This window comes from Gasterosteus aculeatus, chromosome 6, assembly GCF_964276395.1.
Source record: "Gasterosteus aculeatus chromosome 6, fGasAcu3.hap1.1, whole genome shotgun sequence".
In the NCBI taxonomy this organism is placed as follows: domain Eukaryota; kingdom Metazoa; phylum Chordata; class Actinopteri; order Perciformes; family Gasterosteidae; genus Gasterosteus; species Gasterosteus aculeatus.
This window is the reverse complement of record NC_135693.1, coordinates 15,167,348-15,187,606: the sequence shown is the minus strand read 5'-3', so window position 1 is coordinate 15,187,606 and position 20,259 is coordinate 15,167,348. Positions and strand designations below refer to the sequence as shown.

The following is a 20,259-nucleotide window of genomic DNA, read 5'->3' as shown; positions in this document are numbered from 1 at the left end:
TCTCATTAGTTCCCGAAAGCTGGATGAACAGCTGGTTTCCACATCCCTGAAATCGTTCAGAGGGATTCCCCCTCCAATTCCTACCTTCTTCATCTTTAAAACCGGCTTTCATTCAGCGTCTCAGTGATGGCCACAGAGCCGCAGGAGCAGATTGTCGCCTTCACTAATATCCCGACCCTCCGGGGAATCATTCATTACCTGAATCAGCAGAACTTCAGCTGGTCCGTCTGTCTGTGTTTGTGAGCTATCAGCTTTCCTGCTCGGTGCCCTTCTCAGCTTTATCCATCACCTTGTCTCTCCAGTGGGGAAGATCCAGCTGTCCTGTTATAGGATCCTCAACAGCCTCCTCTCCCTTGGCACCAGTAGCAGCTTCTATGTGGAGGGGTATTTCCTGTTTTCCTGAGTTTGTGCTTATCACCAAAATGTCTTATTTTAATCACGTGTTCTCTCTTTGTAATGTCAATGCTTTTATTTGTTTTACATAAGCTTTTGGTAAAAAAAAAAAAAAAAAAAAGACCAAATGCCCATTGGAGGTTGGTCAGCTCAGTGCCTACGTTCTAACCCAGCATTCCCCTACAGGCAGCGGCCAGCAGCAGGTGCTTGTCTTTCAGCCTTGGCTGGGACTTTTCCTGTTTGCTTCTTGGAGCCGTCGTTAAACCAATCCAATCCGTACTCCATCTACAACACCATGACTGCTCCTCAAAGAGAAGGTGATAATCACACACTGCATTTCTTTGTTGTCTGTATTATCTTTGTTTTCTCGGAGAGTTCCGACCACGCCCCCCCCCACCCCTCCTCCACTGGGTTTTCGAGGGCCATATATTATTTTCCATATGTGTTTCTGCCAGACCTGGGACTGCCAGATGCCGTGGAGGACATGTGTCCCCTCCTGCCCTCTCTGGAACAGGCCCTGGGGGAAGTGGAGAAGTTTGCAGGCGCCGGCGCCGCAGCTCACCAGGCCCACTACATGCAGGTCACGGAGGTCACTCTGCCCATGCTGTGCAGCTACGTGTCCCGCTGGTGGCACGGCGGTCCTGGGGGCCAGCCGGCCAGCGCGATCTGCAGCGCTGTCACGCCTCAACATGCCAGTGACCTCCTTGGCCACATCCTCCGTATCATCCACAACCACGTGGGCGCCAGCCAGGGCGATTGGATGAAACGGCTGGCAGGTACTGTGACTGTTTGCAATTCTGTGTTTTTTTTTTATGTGTATTTCTTTATTGCACAGTCATTATTTTCCCCATGTTAATGGACTTATCTTTCAGTTTTTTCTCAGCCAATCACATGTAAAGCTGGCTCTGAGCTGTTAAAGAGCCACTTCCTGCCACTGATGGAGAAGTTGAGGAAGAGGGCCAAATGTGTGCTGCTGGAGGAGGAGCAGATGAAATCAGAAGGGTGTGATACCTCCGAAGCAGAGTTGCAGATCCAGGAGAAGTTCACTGTACTGGTGCAAGACCTCTACGCCTTCTATCCCCTCCTCATCCCATTCGTGGATTCTAATCGGTGAGGCTGGTGGGGTAAATACACGTTTTTACAGATCCGTTAGAAGGTGAAACTTACTTCACTACTTCTTTTCCCCCCTTCGGTAATCATCATCAAGCCTTGTGAACACCAAAGGTTCCATTATGGTTCCTGGAAAACTATTTGAAAATGAAAAATAGGAAAGAAGAACTATGTGTTTTGCTTTGTCTCTTCTCAGAGCCAGCTGGCTCAAAGATGTGAACCCTGACGCTGAGCAGCTGTTCGGCATGGTGGCAGAGGTCTTTACGTTCTGGGCCAAATCTCATGTGAGGTTTGACGCACAGTGTTTCGTGTTCATTTCTCCCGTTAAAGAGAAGTTAAGTTAATATTGCAAACGTTTCTTTCCCACCCTGGTTTTCTGAACAGAATTTCAAGTGGGAGGAACAGAACTTTGTGGTACAAAATGAAATCAACAACTTGGCTTTCTTGGTCAACAGTGACAGAATGTCAAAGGTATTCACGTGTTCACTAACCGGCGTTAACACAGTGCAGTGAGTGTGGTCACTACTAGTGGTTGTATTAAAAATCAAATCCAATTGGCTGTTTAAGTTAATCTCCTCCACGGCTTATCGATGCTCAGTTTGACCACGAGCAGAGGCGGATGAAGCGGAAGGGGGATCGTTATTCCACACACACATCTCTCGTCGTGGCCTCCATGAAGAGGCTGCTCCCCGTGGGACTCGGGCTTTGTTTTCCGAGCGAGCACGGCCTCATCACGTTCGCCAAGAGCGGCTTCGCTCAGGTCAGAGGGAAATCGTGCCATCGTTAAAGAAAAAAAAAGACCTTGATGTATTGAGTTTGTCTTTATGACAGCTATCGTACTAAAGGTGAGTGTCTGACAATATCTTTGACAGATGTATTTAATGTTGGCCTTTGCTTTTCACAGAAGAACAGTCGAGATGAGATTCGAGAGCACGTATTTGATCGTCTAATAAATCTCCAGAATCAGGTAAAGGCTGTCACTGGGCCTTTCGTTCTAAATGAAAGAAAAATCATGTATTTATTCATTCACTGATTGAAGCGGTCTTCTCTGCTGACGTTCTGAACAACCGTTGCCATGCCTGAGAGCATGTGACTTTTAATTTGGGGATAGCATCAAGTGTGTGCTAAATTTAATTGAAGAATGCTCTCGTATTCTGCCAAATAATAATCATCTTTTTTGTGTTACTCATTGTTCACCAGAGACATCGATGTGACACACTCAATATACTGTTCGGAATACGCATGTAATATTTATTTATTAATGAGTCACTGATGAATATCTCTATTCAAAAGTAGGTGATGAACACTTAAATTCTGACTCGTCATTACCATGAATAAACTTTTAAATAATACTTAAATTTTTTATTGGGCTACTCATTTCCAATTCCAGGTGTTTTGAAGGCGCTGAATTATCTTTTCTCATTGCCACTGTCCTTTTTGCCCCTGAACCTGGGACTTCTGCACCAGCCTTTCTTAAAGAATATTTAATTGAAGTGAATGGTTGAGATACGAAAGAAAGAAACCGAAGCCCAGCGTGGTAAACATTTTTTCCCTTTGCAGGCGTCAGATGGCTCGAGGCAGGAATCCATTCATGCAGAACATCTAAGCCAGTTAAGAGCCGTCTCTGACGCCCAAAAGACTGTAAACAGCATTCTGGAAATAGCACAAGTCCTTCATTACCTCGACCAGGTGAGAAAAACATTTCCACGTTTGTATGGCTCTGGCAACAGCCGTGGTTGGATGTTCTTTCGGGGTGTCTGGTCCATTCTTGTGAAAGCAATATCTCAGGAAAGCCTGCAGGTGATTCTTCATATGAAGCATCAAAGTTCACTCGGACTTGAGGTTGAGTCGAATAGAATTTTGGGGGTCAACGGTAACAGACACCTTGGTAAACGCCTTTTATGTCAAGAATTGAAATGCTAAATCATCAATGCAAAATCCTTGTTCATCTTTGGTTGCGGGTTCAGGTGGAACATCCGCAGAGAAGTCAAAAACCTGCGTGGCACAAGGTCTTGTCCAAACAGAGGAAACGAGCAGTGGTGGCCTGCCTCAGGATGGCTCCCCTCTACAACCTGCCCAGGTGCAGACATGTTAATCCAATAGATGTAGAATATATATGAATCTCTTGGAGTATTGGCACAGTGTTTTATATTTTGGTTTTTGCGAAATCAAAGCTGTTGTAACCACCTTTTACTCTGCAGTGGCTGTGGAAATTCTTACCTCAGAAAGGCATGAGAGGCTGGGATGAATGGCAATAAGTGGTCTAATCATAGCTCTTTTATATTTTAATAGTGTCTTTCTATGCTGTTTTTTTTTTCAATCTCCCATTTACATTTGGCCATGCATATGCTAATCTCTTGTTGTCTCTTCCCCCTTTCCTTTTCCTCCCCAGGCACCGAGCTGTCAACCTGTTCCTAGGCTACAATAAATCCTGGATATCAGCGGAGGACCACAACTTTGAGGAGAAGCTTGTGGAGGATTTGGCTGTGAGTCGAAGAGAAAGCCATATTACATTCGAGAGTTAGGCCAGACCTAAATGTTGAATTATGTGATCGTCCATATACCACACAAATTACTGTAAAATATAATATCTGGACTGAGGCACCGGATTAAAACAGGTTTTTGCACAGGAATTTGATCACATCATGTATATTTGTGAATAGTGTGTGTGTGTGTGTGTGTGACAAGCCGCTAACCCGCTGGCTGTAAACATTAGTCACCAGCCGGTGCCTGTCGATGGCTTTACTCTCTCTCTCTCTGTCTCTGGACTGCAGATGGGAGGAGTGACGGAGCTGTGTGGAGGCGACAGAGAGGAAAAAAAGAATGTGGAGGAAAGGGCCAAACCGATCGATCCCCTCCTACAACTCATTACACACTTCAGTCGAAGCGCCCAGGTGGAAAGGAGGTGTGTGTGTGCGTGTTTATTGTAAAATATTTTCATATCTTTCATTACTTATCCAACCCATCAACACTGGAGGGATGTGGTCAAATCGGACTGGTGTACCGCTGGGTAGACTTGTGAATCGAACGATCTCACCAAAGATCCACATTCTGTTTTGAGGCGTTTTGAAGGCCTTGTGCATTTGATTCTGCAATAAAGGCCGGGCTAAAGCACCGTGTATGGATCCGTCATTGACCCGCCGCTTTTAAAGGCTGCATTTGTCCACACCTTGATATACGATGTCATCTTAACCATCTCACCTGTTCACAGTAAGCCTGAAAATGATGGCCTCTACAAGTCCTACGCTGCCATTATGGCCAAGGTAATAGAACATTATAATGATCTCATTTGTGATATATAAATTTGTATTAGTGTGTCAATAATAATTGCATTGCTCTTGTGTGTTTGTGCATTTAATATTCCAAAAAACAAGTGTTTGTTCATGTTGAACATCTTCTATATTGATCAATTTTCTTCTTTTTTTAACCCCATTTTTTGAATAATGGCTCCTGTTTGTTCTCCCAGAGCTGCCACAGAGACGACAACGATGACGAAGAACAGGAGGTGGAAAGCTTTGAAGTGAGAGAATTACCTCTTACTTCAAGTTAACTTTCAGCTTTCTGCAAATTCCATTTACTGACTTTTTTCATCTTAATGGTTTCTATTTCTACAGAGAATACAAAGTATTTCATTTTTTTCCACACTTGAGTTATTTTCTGTGGACAAAGTAGCAGAGACAAAACGGAGATCTAACCTTTCTGCGCTTCAGGAGAAGGAGATGGAGAAACAGAAGCTGCTGTACCAGCAGGCCAGGCTGCATCACCGTGGAGCTTCTGAGATGGTCCTGCAAACCATCAGTGCTAGCAAAGGTACTGTAGCACAATGCTAAATTAGATATGCATTTCATATTACGGTTATTTTGTTGCTTAGTTAAGAGAGGCATTCTCTTTTGGCAAGTTTTGGTCTTACTTTATATTTGCTGAATACTGAACCAAAGACCCAGTAGTTGAGATTAAAGTAAAGCATTAAAGCATGTCTTTGATCTGATTGTGATTAATCTGAAATCCTATCAGGAGCCATTGACTCCATGATTGCGCCGACATTGAAGCTGGGTATTGCTGTTCTCAACGGAGGGAATGCTGCAGTTCAACAGGTACAGTAATGCATTTCTGTCTCCCCGTCCAATCATTACCAGAGTTTTATCTCGGGGTAACGAAAATATGATTGCACATTCGCAGATCTCAATATTGACACATAAGACTAGGTAGCATAATAAAGTGATAGTAATGCCCGCCAGGGAGAAGAGTTAAGATTAGATTAGATTATACAAAGACATAAAGTCATTGTGGCAGCTAGATTGTATTGCTAGATTTATTGCATTCAGGAGATCAATATTAAATAATACAGTAAAGTTATCAGTAACTGTGAAAAGTGAAGCTGTAAAATATGGTATATAGTAAACGTAGTGGTAGCCGCTGCATAGCAAGTGACAATATTTATAATAAATTCACATGGATGTTTTTTAAGTCGTGGTGACACATTACGTGGTAACAGCCCATCACTTTGGTAGTGCATCATTAACTATTCCTACATTAGTGGAAAATCCAAAAAGGGAAACCATTTCATAACACGTGGAGTTTTTCCATTGTGTCAAAACACATCCCTTTTATATTCTGTATATTCTCCTTCATTTATGACAGCGTGTGTTTGATGCTTTTGTGTGATAGAGAATGCTGGATTATCTGAGAGAGAAGCAAGACGTTGGCTTCTTTCAGAGCATGGCTGGACTCATGCGGTCGTGCAGGTGAGTGACTGCAGGAACATTCTCTTGAGGACTTCACTCAACCGATCGATGCACTGAGTGCAAAAGGTTCCTGTAATGCTTTTGTGTGGTTTTCTCATATCCAGCGTTCTGGATCTGAATGCATTTGAGAGGCAGAACAAAGCGGAAGGATTAGGCATGGCCACGGACGACAGCTCAGGTACTCAATTCACTAGTAAAAAAATGGGTTGACAGAATAGCTGAAAAGATCCCCGGACTTGAACAGACTCTAAAAACATACTCTAAATTCAGAAAATCCTATTTCTTTCCCTATATCTGTCAGCACAGGTTATATCCCTTCACACTGCACTGCCGTCGAATTCTCTGTTTTATCACCTCTTTCTAAATGATGTGTACGTTCTCTCGTTCGTCTGCGGTACATTTTCTACAGTATTTCCCCGTTTTGTGTCCTTCATTCTTTCCACTTGCATCTTTTTTTTTTGCCCCAGCAGGGAAAGTGATGCCTGACAAAGACCTAACCTGTGACCTATTTCGTTATCTACAGCTGCTTTGTGAAGGACACAACTCAGGTTGTTGCAGTACCCACCTACACACATTCACAAAGTTTACATCAATTATATTGTAGTTTGTGAAAAAGGTACCACATACTGTGACACATAAGAGAGATGGGAATGCTGGCTATGTTGTTTTTTTGTCACCTTAGCGTGATTTAAAAAATAATGGTGAGAGGAGTTTAGAAGTATTATAATTGTCTACTTGCATTGAATGCGCCGGATTAATTTTCACCGCAAGACCCTTTAACGTTTTACCCAGCGTGCTCTCTCTTTATGTTTTAGACTTCCAGAATTACTTGAGGACACAAACAGGCAACACCACCACCGTGAACATCATAATAACCACTGTGGACTATTTACTGAGAGTGCAAGTAAGTCTACAGTCAAACTAGAATGCTGATGTTCCCGTTGTTGTCCAGTAATATTGGCTTGTGGTGAGAGAACATCATATTTATTATTAATGAATATTATTCTTATCACAACTTCTGAAACAGAATGACAAGCTAATTAACCACAAATATCTTCACGTGCTGCACTACAGGAGTCAATCAGCGACTTCTACTGGTACTACTCTGGGAAGGATGTGATCGATGTACACGGACAGCGAAACTTCTCCAAGGCCATCGAAGTGGCCAAACAGGTCTTCAACACGCTCACCGAGTACACGCAGGTCAGTCAATTACGTGTTTGGCGCATTCTGCGATTTGTCAGAGCGTTGAAAACCGAGCTCACATTATCAGCGTGCTCCTCCAGGGCCCGTGCAGTGGAAACCAACAGAGCCTGGCCCACAGTCGCCTGTGGGACGCTGTCGTGGGCTTCCTCCATGTTTTTGCCCACATGCAGATGAAGCTTTCTCAGGTATTGCTTACAACGTCCTACTTGAAATGCATAACGTTGCTATTCTGTCTTTCCCGGGCTCCTCGTTCGAGTAGGCAGGCAACGCTGTCGCAAAGCATTTACTGTAAACTGCAATGGTTTGTGTTTTGTGGAAAGATGTGAGATTCTGCAAATTGTTTTTCTTGTATACAGGATTCAAAACAAATTGAGCTTCTGAAAGAGCTCATGGATTTACAGAAGGACATGGTGGTGTTCTTGCTTTCCATGCTGGAAGGTGGGAGTTCCACTTATTCTAAAGTCGCGTCACAATCTATCGTCATAATGTGTTTACTAATGACGATGGTCCCTCTGCAATTCAGGCACCGTCGTGAACGGAACTATTGGAAAGCAGATGGTGGATATGTTGGTGGAATCATCGGGCAATGTGAAGAAGATTCTCAGGTTCTTTGACATTTTCCTCAAACTTAAAGACCTCACCTCCTCGGATGCCTTCAAAGAGTACGACCCCGATCACAAGGGCTGCATCTCCAGGAAGGACTTCCAGAAAGCCATGGAAAATTGCAAGCGTTTCTCCCAGGCGGAGATTCCCTTCCTCCTCTCCTGCATGAAGACAAGTGACAGTGAAATCGTGGATTACGAGGTCTTTGTGGATCGCTTCCACGAGCCGGCCAAAGACATCGGCTTCAGCATCGCCGTCCTCCTCACCAATTTGTCCGAACACATGCCCAACGATTCGAGACTCGAGGCCTTCTTGGAACTGGCCCAGTGTGTCCTGACGTACTTCCAGCCCTTCCTCGGCCGCATCGAGATCCTCGGCAGCGGGAAACGCATCGAGCGCGTCTACTTTGAGATCAGCGAGTCCAGCCGCACGCAGTGGGAGAAGCCGCAGGTGAAAGAGTCCAAGAGGCAGTTCATTTTCGACGTGATCACTCAGGGTGGAGAGAAGGAGAAAATGGAGATGTTTGTCAATTTCTGCGAGGACACCATCTTCGAGATGCAGCTAGCGGCCCAGATATCCGGCTCTGACGCTGGCGAGAGGCACGCTGACGAGGGGGAAGAGCAGAGCGAAGATGAAGCCGAGGGCAACAAAGGAACGTTCCTCCTGCATTCTTGGCTGCTGTTGCTGAGTTCTTTGTTTTCTTTCAAAAACCTGAAGGCATTGATGAAGATGACCCTGAAAGATATCCTCGTTTCAGCCGCTCTCTTCCTCAGATTCATTCTAACGGCTCAGTTGCGGTGCGTTCGCGTCGTGACCGGCAGCATCTCGAATGCGCTGTACGTAGCCTTTGTTAGTGGGGGGCTGATAGAGGGAGCCAAAAGGATGAGGATGTCAGACCTGCTCGACGGTATCCTCGAGCCAACTCTTGATGAGGTCACGGAGGTGCCAACTGGTGTGGATCGACTGAGGAGGTACTCTGCCAGTTTCACTTCCCAGAGAGAACTGTGGGAGGCGGGGCATGTGGCGGCTGTGACCTCCCCCAGGGAGATGGATGTACTGTCAGACATATTTGGCTTCAAAGTGAAGAAGGAGGGAGGTCAATACAGACTTATAACACCCGACCTCACTGCAAGTTTGACCGATCTGTTCAACCCAACCTCCAAAACGATCACCGCTACTGATTTCTCTGAGAAGCATCGGGGGACGGTATGAATCCACCTGTATTTGTGAATATGTGACAATGCTCATAACTCATTTTTTTGTGCTCATTATGTTGTATTTCACTTCATTTTCATTCAGCATCATTTGCTTTCGTACCGTACCGATTGAGATTGAGACTTTTTTTATTTCTATTTTGCAACTTTAGACCCATTCTGCCGCGGACGAAAAAGAAGATCATGAGACAATACCTGAAGTAAAGGATGGAAAGTGAGTCTTTTGCTTCATTTTGATTATTTTACGTCTTCATAAAAATCTAAATATTAAATGCTGAGTCAATTCAAGTAGAAAAACATGTTTCCGGCCTTCAATTATAATACACTACACTATTGAATTGGTATTTGAGACAGCGCTTGGTGCGGCTGTTAATGTTGCACATCAACAAATACACAGGTTTATTTTAATCATATCTTTGAGCCTCTCGCTGTTTGTATTGAACTGGTTGCAGGGGGAACGAAACTGTGACGAAAACTGAGAAAGATTCAAGATGCAAAGTGGAGAGATGTAATAAGTCAAAGGAACCAGAGAGCCAACACTCGGCATTCTGGGAGATTATAATCTCTCATAACAAAAGCCTGCTGGTAATATACAAATTCTCTCCCTCATTCTCATGCAAACAGACCTACGCCGATGGTTTATTTCTTTTTCTTTTTCTGCCCCCAGAATTACTTTGCAAGAAAATTTTATCACATGCGCTTATTGGCTTTGTTTGTTGCCTTTGCAGTCAACTTCATCCTTCTCTTCTACAAGGTGAGAGTTCGCTAAAGGAATATCTAAATTGCATTTAATGTGGTATCCAATTTGCCATGTTGAGAGCTGCGAGGAAGCAATAAATGTGCTCTATATATATCGCATAAGTAATTCTTAGGTACTTTGGCATTACAATGTCATGCTTTTCTATAGGTGCACTTAATCACAAAGGGAAATGTTTTGCACTTCTTACTTTGGATGCATTTATTTTACAGCTGTGGTTACTAAAGTATATTTTGCATGAAAAAAAACTGATGGGATCAACTGTGTCATAAACCACAGCAGAAACTGGACAACATTACAATACTACAATGCCACTCATCAAGAATGCATCAGTAACAACGGAATAAAAAGTTTCTACCTCAACCTGAGTAAAATGAATTTGATTGAATAGCGCAGAAACCAGATAGTGTGTCGGAGAGGGTTTTTTCGTTTTGGATGCTGTATCTTACCGTCCAGTCGTATTCCATCATATTGTGTGAGCCGCATATTTATCAAAAAGTATTCTAGTGTGGCTCCTGTATTTCACCGTCTCCCTAGGTAGCATCCTTGCCTACATCACAAGAAGAGGAAGAAGTCCTCCCATCTGTCACCAGTGATGGACTGAACTCATCCGCTAACGACAATAACGAGGGCAGCGATTATTTTGTGCTGGAGGAGAGCAGCGGATACATGGAACCGTCGCTCCGTTTCCTGGCCGTGGCTCACACCATCATCTCCTTCTGCTGTATCATCGGCTACTACTGCCTCAAGGTATATTGTTTGAGGATGTGTTTTTGCAGATGTATTCGGACTAAATTTCCCTTCTTTGAAGTATCTCAATCATATAGAACTGTGTGCTATTTTAAAACATCGGATGAATTGGAAAATTAAGCCCGTTTTTCACACTTTGATTCTTTTTCAGCTGGTCTAAACTTCGAAGTATCACCGACTGAGGGTTCATTTAAAGTGTGAATTGACCTCTGCAGTGCATTTGATTGGCAGGTACCATTGGTGATCTTCAAACGGGAGAAGGAAGTAGCACGAAAGCTGGAGTTTGATGGGCTGTATGTGATTGAGCAGCCCCCCGAGGAGGACATCAAAGGGCAATGGGACCGACTGGTCATTAACACACCGTATGTTCACATTATTCGGGGACTGATGTCATATTGACATCAAACATGCTTAATACTTATTCAATAGGCACCTATTAATAGTCACACTGAAAGCTATACAGTACAGGAGAAGTTTCACTTGCAGCAATGCGTCTGTTTTTCATTAATATATTTTCGCCTCCAAACATTTTTATACTTTTTGTTTGTCTTTTCAGATCATTTCCAAGTAATTACTGGGACAAATTTGTAAAGAAAAAGGTAAAATATTCTTAAGCTTTCATTTTTAACAGCCAAATGCTAATGTGTTATACTTTAAATCTGCTTATGGGTGTACGTTATTCCATGCATATTCACAAAGTGAAATTTAATGAGCCATTTAATGACAGTTATGTCAGTTAGCACTACTATTGTATTGTCTCCAGCATCTTTTTTAGCTTTTAGCGATTGCCTCTGACATGCTCAAAATGATTCTTCGCTTTCAGAACATTTAGTTCACATGAATTCTCAACTAGATTTAATATCAAGTAGATGATACACTTAAGTAAAATAAATCAGCACTTAAATAAGGAGAGCCACTCATAATAAGACGCGTACTCCAACTCCATCCTCAAGTGTTTCTGTTAATCCTTTTGGGATGTTGGAGGATGTAGATATTGCTTACCGTACGTTCACATACTCACGTTCTAATGTTTCGCTCTTGTTCAAAGATTATGAAGTAATACAACGTCTCTTACAGCCACGACAAGAGAAACTCTGTCACAGGATTATGTAAAATAAATATTTACTAGACATGGTATACATTACATTTTAGACGGAAGGTAAAACGTAAATAAACTTAGATCACATTATATTTACAGTGTATAAAATGCTTTACGAACTTACACAGCCCCTTGAAATAATGTGTTGGCAACATAGGTATAAAGAAAATCCTTACTTCTTTGTTGAGTAGCTATGATAAGCACCAGACCTAAACTGCCATCACATCTCTTGTGATTCTTCATTCAGATGATTATCCACTAGTGAGACTATTGTTTCGTGTAAACCTGTTTGCTTTCCTCGTCAGGTGATGGACAAGTATCGTGATTTTTATGGCTGTGAGAAGATTAGTGAACTTCTTGGTTTGGACCAAGCCGGATTAGACTTTAGCTCTGAGAGAAAAGAGAAGAGGAGACTCAAAAGACAAGCTGCCTGGAGTACTCTGTAAGTATACATTAAAGCAATAAGGTACGAGAGGCTGTACTTCATCGTCCAATATTATAACTGTTTCTGGTCGCTTCCGTTACCAGAAAATAACTGCGTGTGTGTTTGCATAAAAACAATCAATATAATGAGAGAAATGTTAAAATTCAAATTTCTCAGATGTATTTTACTGTAGAGGTAAATGGGAATCCTAAATTCCCTCTCTGATGAATATGAAAATTGTTTACTGCATATCCAGATGTCGTCTTGTCCTAGTTCGTTTCATTTCCGAATAATGTTTTCACAGATTGGATCGTTGCTGTCATTTAAATATGAAAAGCCATTTCACTAATACGCTCTACATGTTTTTGGAGTATGCGCGTGTCACCCAACAGGGGTGGCCACACAAAAGAAGGTCCTAGAACAGAATGTCACACTTGAGGAGGAACAGGACATTCTGAAATGGAGCCACATAACAGACGCGCCTCTTCAGAAAAGGCACTGTAGTAACAAGGGTCTGGCTTCGGCAATGGACATTTTGGCCTCGATTTCCGGGATCTTACCGCCTTGCTATCTGTGTGGTGATACTTATCATTTCAGATTCAACTCCATTGACGTGAAGTACCAGGTCTGGAAACTGGGAGTTGTGTTCACTGATAATGTAAGTTCAGGTGTAATTAATGGCTTTGTGGGTCAGTTTGGTTGCGTGTGCCCTGTTGAAGCTAAAAAGGTGTCACCTCCTGCAATTTATACTCAAAGATAATGTAATATGACCAAGCGGCGATATCTGATATTTTATGACTTCTCCCTCAATTGTTTAAGCGCTTGTTCTGCTTTGCCTGCATTTAATTTCACAGATTTACACGTGTTGCAGGAGTGTCACTAATATCCTGTGATTCCCCCTTATCTAAGATACACATTTATCTGGTTATCTTCCCCGGTAATCTATATTGCCTCTTTTTATGAGCGTATGTCCTCCTGTGTCTGGTCTCGCAGTCCTTCTTGTACTTGGCCTGGTACATGGCCATGTCCGTTCTGGGTCATTATAACAACTTCTTCTTCGCTGCCCACCTGTTGGACATCGCCATGGGCTTCAAGACTCTTCGTACCATCCTCTCCTCTGTCACACACAACGGGAAACAGGTGTGTTAGGGTCTGCGTGTCTGTTTGTCAGTCTGTCTTTTAGTCTCCATCCATCTGTCTTCGTGTGTGCTCATATTTGCAGTTCGCGCGCACGTGATGTTTGCTCTCACGGTGCAGGGGTTATATGGGGGGGCTTTCCTCAGGCGAAGAAGCGCATTAAAGCCCATCTGCCTTTTATCCCTTTTCTAATTACGTGTGTGTCTGTCAGCTGGCCCTCACGGTGGGCCTGCTGGCGGTCGTGGTGTATCTCTACACCGTGGTGGCGTTCAACTTCTTCAGGAAGTTTTACAACAAGAGTGACGACGAGGACGCCCGAGACATGAAGTGCAACGACATGCTTACCGTGAGTTCAGAAAAACACCCGTACAAGCACATGTGTCAATCAATCCTCGATATCACTCTGTTTATCGCTTTCCAACACAAACAAACACACACAGGTTCATTTTCTGCCTCTGCAGATAAGCAAAGGAGGATTCTGAAGGATAGAACTGCCTCGTAGGCTTTTTACTTCCACAAACGATGGACAAGCGGTTAGAAAACACTCTCTCAAACCTCAGCGCAGCTCTTTATTTGGCTACTCGGGACATTAACGGCCTGCTCCATCCTAAAGAGGAGCGCACCGGCGCTCACGAAAGCGGGCGGATGGGCGGCGATGGCATTTGAATAAAACCCTGCTATTATAGGAGGCGCTGGATATTACACCAAATCACTCAACGTGTTATTGTTTCTGCTGGACTGACAACAGTGATTTGCGACCCCTTTTCCATCATAACAACAACACCAGCAGCAGCGGCTGTTTTTGGAGAATGCAATGCCAAATGAAAAAGTATGAATGTTTTCCTCTTTACTGTTAGCATTTTACTTTTTTTTTTAACTTTTCATCCTTTTCAATCATGCTTTGCACTCACAATAAAAGCACAGTTCTTGCTTCATAAGCAAAAGATTTTCTCTTCTGGGCTTAAATGTTTACATAAACACTTTGAGGGAAAGCATATTGATTAAAAAGACATCAACAAAATTGTATGATAATGAAGCTTCTTGTTTGGACCTTTGAAAGGCCTTTTCCCAAAAAGCAACTACGAAAGGATGGAGACGGGTGTGAAAATGAACTGAAGAAATTCTCATTTTGTTTTTGAACTGTTTCCTATTACCCCAAACACAACAGACAGCCAGAGAAAATTGCAAATAAATCATTTTTAGGCCAAAGACTCAAAGGGGGCAACTGTACATTTCTCAACCACGCTGATAAAGATGCATTTCGTTGTCAGTGCTACATGTTCCACATGTATGTGGGGGTGCGTGCGGGCGGGGGCATCGGGGACGAGATCGAGGACCCTGCCGGGGACGCGTTCGAGGTGGAGCGCATCGTCTTTGACATCACGTTTTTCTTCTTTGTCATCGTCATCCTGCTGGCGATCATCCAGGGTGAGTTATTCGCCGAATTCAAGCCTCTCAAACGCAGCACAGCTTTCACAAATAATCCACATGTTTCCACCGAGAGGCACACAGATACGTTTGATTCCCCTTGTTTTCAGAATTCTAATTCTGTGCAGAATTAGAAACGAAGCGTCTGTTTATTCCTCTGAGCGCTGTGGTTTCACTGTTACCGGTCACCCAGAGACCGGCACAGCAGTGCACATGCATAGCTGTGCACACACAGATCCACCAGCGCACACGATTAGGTCTCCTTTTCTTCCCAGGCTTGATTATTGATGCCTTCGGGGAGCTCCGTGACCAGCAGGAGCAAGTGAAAGAGGATATGGAGGTGAGATTTGCCACTTTGTCTTTAATATGTGTGCACACGTGGCACGCCACTGATGCCTCCTTTTTAATCTATTTTGTGTAGAATTGGGTTGTATAGGATACAATCGTGTGTTACAAAGATATTCAAGGAGACATACTTGAAATGAGTAGGCAAGGAAGGTTAAGGTCAGCTGTGTGTTTGTGTGCGTTTGATTGAGTAAACTCTTGGTTATGGGAACCCATCATACCAATGCCTTAACGAAAGGATACCATTATCTTTTTCACCAACACGATAAGTGGATGAGACCTGAATTTTTGATCAGACAAAAGAAAACCTCCTTGATATTAAAGAGTTATCAGTGAAAATGGAATAATATATTTTCTGTTTGTTTCCCCTCCTTCCTCAAACTTTACTGTTTCACTCTTTCAACTCAGTTTGCTCTTTGCATAATATTATATAATAATAATAATAATATAATATTCAGGCTATCAAGTCCTAAGGTGCAGGAGAGGCTGGAATACTGAGGCAACAAACTAGTTTGGATTTTCTGACAAAAAGCAGTTAGCTACCCAAATATAAAGAGTGTACATGTGATGTTACTGAACACACATCAGTACTCCTACTTGTATGTAAAACACACAACCGCGCTCTGCTGCAGTCAGCTATGAAAATGAGTTTTAGCAGCTTCCATTCCATACTCCCATAATCGTTTTCCCTAATTAGAAGGATGCTAAAACACATATTTCATTACCCCAAAAAGATCCTTACTTCTCTCCTTTAATCAGCACAAAACCATTGTACAACCACAGGGGAAATATGGGCAAAAGTTGACTGTTTGGAACCCGTAAAATGATGCAAATCCCTAGCAAATAGCCTTCTCTGTCCTTCTGAAAAGCTGGCAGCCAGCAAGTAATCCCGGGAGTGTTAAGTTGCTCTTATTTGCAGTCTTTTGCCTTTTGTGGGCGTCCTTTGAGAGTTGTTGTTAAAAGAAGCGAGTTTGAAGGTGTCCTAATGTTGTACTGGCGGACTAAAAGCTGTGTTTGAGTCACAGAGCACTTAAACAAAAGGCCTCTGATGCCGAGGTTTGGATTTTATTTTTTGTGTTATTCTCAAATATTCTCTGGAGGACATCGTGTTTGTTCAAGTTTTGTTTCATGAATCATGCATTTCTCACGTCTCTCCTCCCGCAGACCAAATGTTTTGTATGTGGAATAGGAAGTGAGTACTTTGACTCAGTCCCTCACGGCTTCGAGACGCACACTCTGCAGGAGCACAACTTGGCCAACTACCTGTGAGTTGATATAATGTTTAATGCTCACATTAATTCAATGTGTGGAGGGGTGGGTGGGATGTGAGTCGCTACATTAATTCCATCTTCTGTGCCGTGGCAGATTTTTTCTGATGTACCTCATTAACAAGGATGAAACGGAACACACAGGGCAGGTATGATTGTTATCTCTCTTGTGTTTTATTGCACAATCCAATCAAAGTAAGAACGAGGTGTCCACTTTTAAAGCTCTTTAACAGTTGGACCGTCGTTGCCAAATGTCACATTCCTTGATGTAACCTTCCGCAAGGGTTCCTCCGTGCCTCAATGACCTGTGTATTTTAGAACACTGTAGCGTAACCTTTTCAACTGAGGCAGAATATGTATTCATTGTGTCCCTCAAATGTCATATCAGCCCCGACATTTGCATTTTATGATAATTTACATGTCAGGCATCCTTCTTATTAGTATGATATGTTTACCCTTAAACTATTACAGCTAAAAATATGAAGGGGGGTGGTTTCAAATCGCATGTATTTTTATTTATTTGCCTTATTATTTTATGACTCGTTGCAAAAACACGCAAAGGCTTTACTGTAAATCAGCACAAAATGTTAATTCTTTCCATTTTTATTTTCCTAAATTTCTGTATTCCTTTAGTATTTTTCTCGGGTGTAGATTAAAGGAGAAGCTGCTAGGGCGGAATGTGGATAATGCTGCTTTGGTATGCCAGTCAAAAACAGCAGACGGAAATTAATGGACTTAATGGACTTCAATCAACGTTCTTTGTGGACATTGTTGTTTTACCGAAATGTGTGTAAGTTTCGCACAGATAACGACTTTAAAGACGCTTTACACATCCTTTGTCTTCCCCAGGAATCCTACGTGTGGAAAATGTACCAGGAGCGCTGCTGGGAATTCTTCCCCGTGGGCGACTGTTTCCGTAAGCAATATGAAGATCAACTGGGGTGAGATGTGAATCCGTCACAGATCGAGGCATCACACTGAAGCCCTCCTCATCGATGCCTTCCTAATCACTAAACCAGCTTTTGTGTGTGCACTATTCAATTTGGACGGATTTTCCCACAAAGTGTATATACACAAACCAATATTCCTACAGTACTAGTTAGTGTTTACACATTAAATGTATTAAATCAAAAGGAATAAAGAATGTGGGCCACATTATGTGTCCTGATACGAAACGAGTGTGCTCTTTGTTTTGTCTCTTTTTATTTCTTGAGTCAGCTCATTATCTCAAGTACGCAATGCAAATTAATTTTGCCGGCTTCATGTGTCTCTGTATAGCTCATGTTTTTGTGAATGAAGTGATTTGTCTAATCACAGCCTCCCGTCCCCGTCCCCCCGTGTGACATGCAGATAAACACTCTCCTTCAAGCATTTGTTTGTCCTTTTCCTTGTTTTCATACCCTCGTCTTCAGCTCTTCTCCTTCGTCGTTATCAGCCGCTACGTAGCATGCTGGCAGGTGTCCCACTGCTCAGGTCAGAGTTTCGAGGGGGAAGAGGATGAATCGTCTGACCGCTATTGCCGGGGGACAAGGAAGTCTTCAGGGAACTCTCGGTTTATAACAAGTTGTTTAAAAGGGCGTGACTAGTTGGACGGCCTCCCAGGGATTTCTTCCTCATTATGCAAAGGTCGAATGCTGGGTTCAGACACAATCTGCTACTGATATGCATTCTTGTTGCTTTTGAGCTAAGACTTGTACGCATGGTCACATGGGTGAAAAAAAGGTTTTCAAGTAAAATAACTTTTGCTTTTGTTTTGGCACAGAACAGAACAATTCAGCAATTAATTTAAAATATAGCAATATACTAATGGCTTCTGTTTGAACTTGTTAAAATTAGTGGACTTGATCAAGCATTTTTCCCCATTTAAAGAGCGATAGTCGTGTAATTTTCCTGGTCGAGAAACAAATGCTGACAATCGTAGGCCTGCATGGATGTCCTTCACTGACACTAATACTATTACGGACATCGCGGTATTTACTGAACTTATTAGCTTCACAAGATATCATCCCCAAAAAATACATGCAGTGCCAAGAAGTGTTACTCTTTCAGCACTCTTCATAATGCTGCCATCTATAAATAAGCACCGTAAAGACAATGATCATAGTGTCCCGCTCCAGAGAAACCTCATCAGCCTCAGTCAGGAGGTCAAGGAATAAGGAAAAAACCTCATTAAAAATCGATTTCATTTGGAATTCTATCCCTTTGTAGTGTGTATAAAAGTTAATCAAACTGTCATTACACCAAACCCACTGAAATCCACCCCCCCCCCCTTCTCTGGGGGAGAGAAAGTAGCCTTCCACGAGCAGATTTAACAGTATTAGAACCAGGGCTCCCAGCTAAATGTATAGGTAGAGGGTGATGTCCACATCCGCTTGATCCAACGATACTGTGGACACGATGGATAGTCCCGTCTCCACCGGCCAATCTCTCTGCTTTATTCTTCAGGATCTTTCCATACTGCGGTCGAGGCCAGAAGGGCTTAGTTAAGGAACAAAATTCACACTGTCTGCTTGAAATATGATCGTCAGATTAACGTGTCGCGGCCCTAGTTTTCCCTCCCTGCAGCCGCCTTCTCACTGCAGCTATTCATTGAGGTAACCTTGCAACAATGCTGAGCCACGGACGTTGATATTAAACACTTGCACATACTTGTCTGAGATTTATTTGACACTCACAAGGGGAAGACATTTCCTTTCCACAGAGGTAGGTGCTGAAAGCGCGGAACTAAAAAATAAAACCCGGACGAAGCGAGCATTTACGGCATGCAGTATCTGTAACCTATTGAAGGTCGAGCACACCAAAATCCAACAATTCACAGTTGCTTGAGCTTCCTTGTGTCATACGACGCATTTCAAAAATCTAGTGGCCGTGTGACCCTTCAGCAGGTTGCATTCCGTGAGTCGCGTTTCTCAAAATCTTCAATGGGAAATGCCGCTGGTGATGGAGAGTACCTGCGGCCAACAAAGAGGAATGGGGGAATTATTCATGGGCAGATGGCTTTACTGTAGGTTGCCATACAACAGCTGTACAAATGATTATGGATACGGTGGCATGTGGCTGGATCATTCTCAATATTGCCCATGATACTTTTGATTCTTGTGGAGATGATGCCTCTGCACCCAATTCTATCATGGAAATGTAATCTGACTTGTGAATCAATGAAAGGGGACAAGAGGACAGAGGGGGTGGGATGGGGGGGGGGGGGGGGGGGGGGGGGGGGGTGTGCAGCCTTGGATCTGCTCATACCTGAGGCCAAGTACGCTGAATTCAATTTGAGTGGTGGCTCCTTTCTGTTACTGCCTCTGATTTCAGTTTGGGAGCTTGGCTCCTTTGTGCATCAATTCCGTGTTACAAATATTGAATAGAAATGTATCGTTGTTGTGTATTTAACACTTAGCAGTGTTGGGCGGACATTTCTTGCTTGCTTGTTCTTGCTTTCTCATAAAAGTTTAAGTAATTTAGTTGATATTCTAGTGCTGGCACCAGACATACTGCCTGTGTTTCAGTATAAGAAGGACATATTTGGTGATGCGAACACATGATCCATTGCACCGTCTCCAGTTAGCACGTGGTGGGAGTACACGCTGTGCATTTATGGGCACCTTTTGATATTCACCTTAAGTAATAGTCTATTATTCATCCATGCTGTCATCCCCACACATTCCCTTTGCAAACTCATGTTCTTTGTCTCTGTCTTTCTTGGTTCCACTGACCTGTCAAGGAGTCACTTGATGCCTTTCTTCTACCGTGTAGCATATGAGAGCTTTTTACGGAGATACG

General features: G+C 43.0%; 1 protein-coding gene across 6 annotated transcripts in view; it reads left to right on the top strand.

Annotated features, from left to right (window-relative positions):
* Positions 1–17,654, top strand: part of ryr2b (ryanodine receptor 2b (cardiac)) — a 48,713-nt gene extending 31,059 nt beyond the window's left edge. For 3 of the 6 annotated variants that reach the window (XM_040178992.2, XM_078104405.1, XM_078104409.1), the window contains 39 exons: positions 303–384; positions 580–710; positions 849–1,169; positions 1,266–1,503; positions 1,700–1,787; positions 1,888–1,974; positions 2,102–2,263; positions 2,408–2,470; positions 3,064–3,192; positions 3,471–3,583; positions 3,896–3,989; positions 4,278–4,408; positions 4,715–4,766; positions 4,970–5,023; positions 5,214–5,313; positions 5,518–5,597; positions 6,172–6,248; positions 6,353–6,426; positions 6,716–6,796; positions 7,064–7,152; positions 7,323–7,451; positions 7,535–7,639; positions 7,811–7,892; positions 7,978–9,263; positions 9,424–9,485; positions 9,724–9,856; positions 9,939–10,025; positions 10,566–10,778; positions 11,010–11,140; positions 11,335–11,377; positions 12,183–12,319; positions 12,899–12,959; positions 13,295–13,441; positions 13,650–13,784; positions 14,710–14,866; positions 15,142–15,206; positions 16,376–16,476; positions 16,577–16,628; positions 17,329–17,654. In XM_040178992.2, the coding sequence (XP_040034926.2) occupies positions 303–384; positions 580–710; positions 849–1,169; positions 1,266–1,503; positions 1,700–1,787; positions 1,888–1,974; positions 2,102–2,263; positions 2,408–2,470; positions 3,064–3,192; positions 3,471–3,583; positions 3,896–3,989; positions 4,278–4,408; positions 4,715–4,766; positions 4,970–5,023; positions 5,214–5,313; positions 5,518–5,597; positions 6,172–6,248; positions 6,353–6,426; positions 6,716–6,796; positions 7,064–7,152; positions 7,323–7,451; positions 7,535–7,639; positions 7,811–7,892; positions 7,978–9,263; positions 9,424–9,485; positions 9,724–9,856; positions 9,939–10,025; positions 10,566–10,778; positions 11,010–11,140; positions 11,335–11,377; positions 12,183–12,319; positions 12,899–12,959; positions 13,295–13,441; positions 13,650–13,784; positions 14,710–14,866; positions 15,142–15,206; positions 16,376–16,476; positions 16,577–16,628; positions 17,329–17,424 (5,468 nt within the window). In that variant the 3' untranslated portion in view covers positions 17,425–17,654. The other 3 variants (XM_078104406.1, XM_078104407.1, XM_078104408.1) reach the window with 3 other exon arrangements.
* Positions 17,655–20,259: the final 2,605 nt, after the last annotated feature.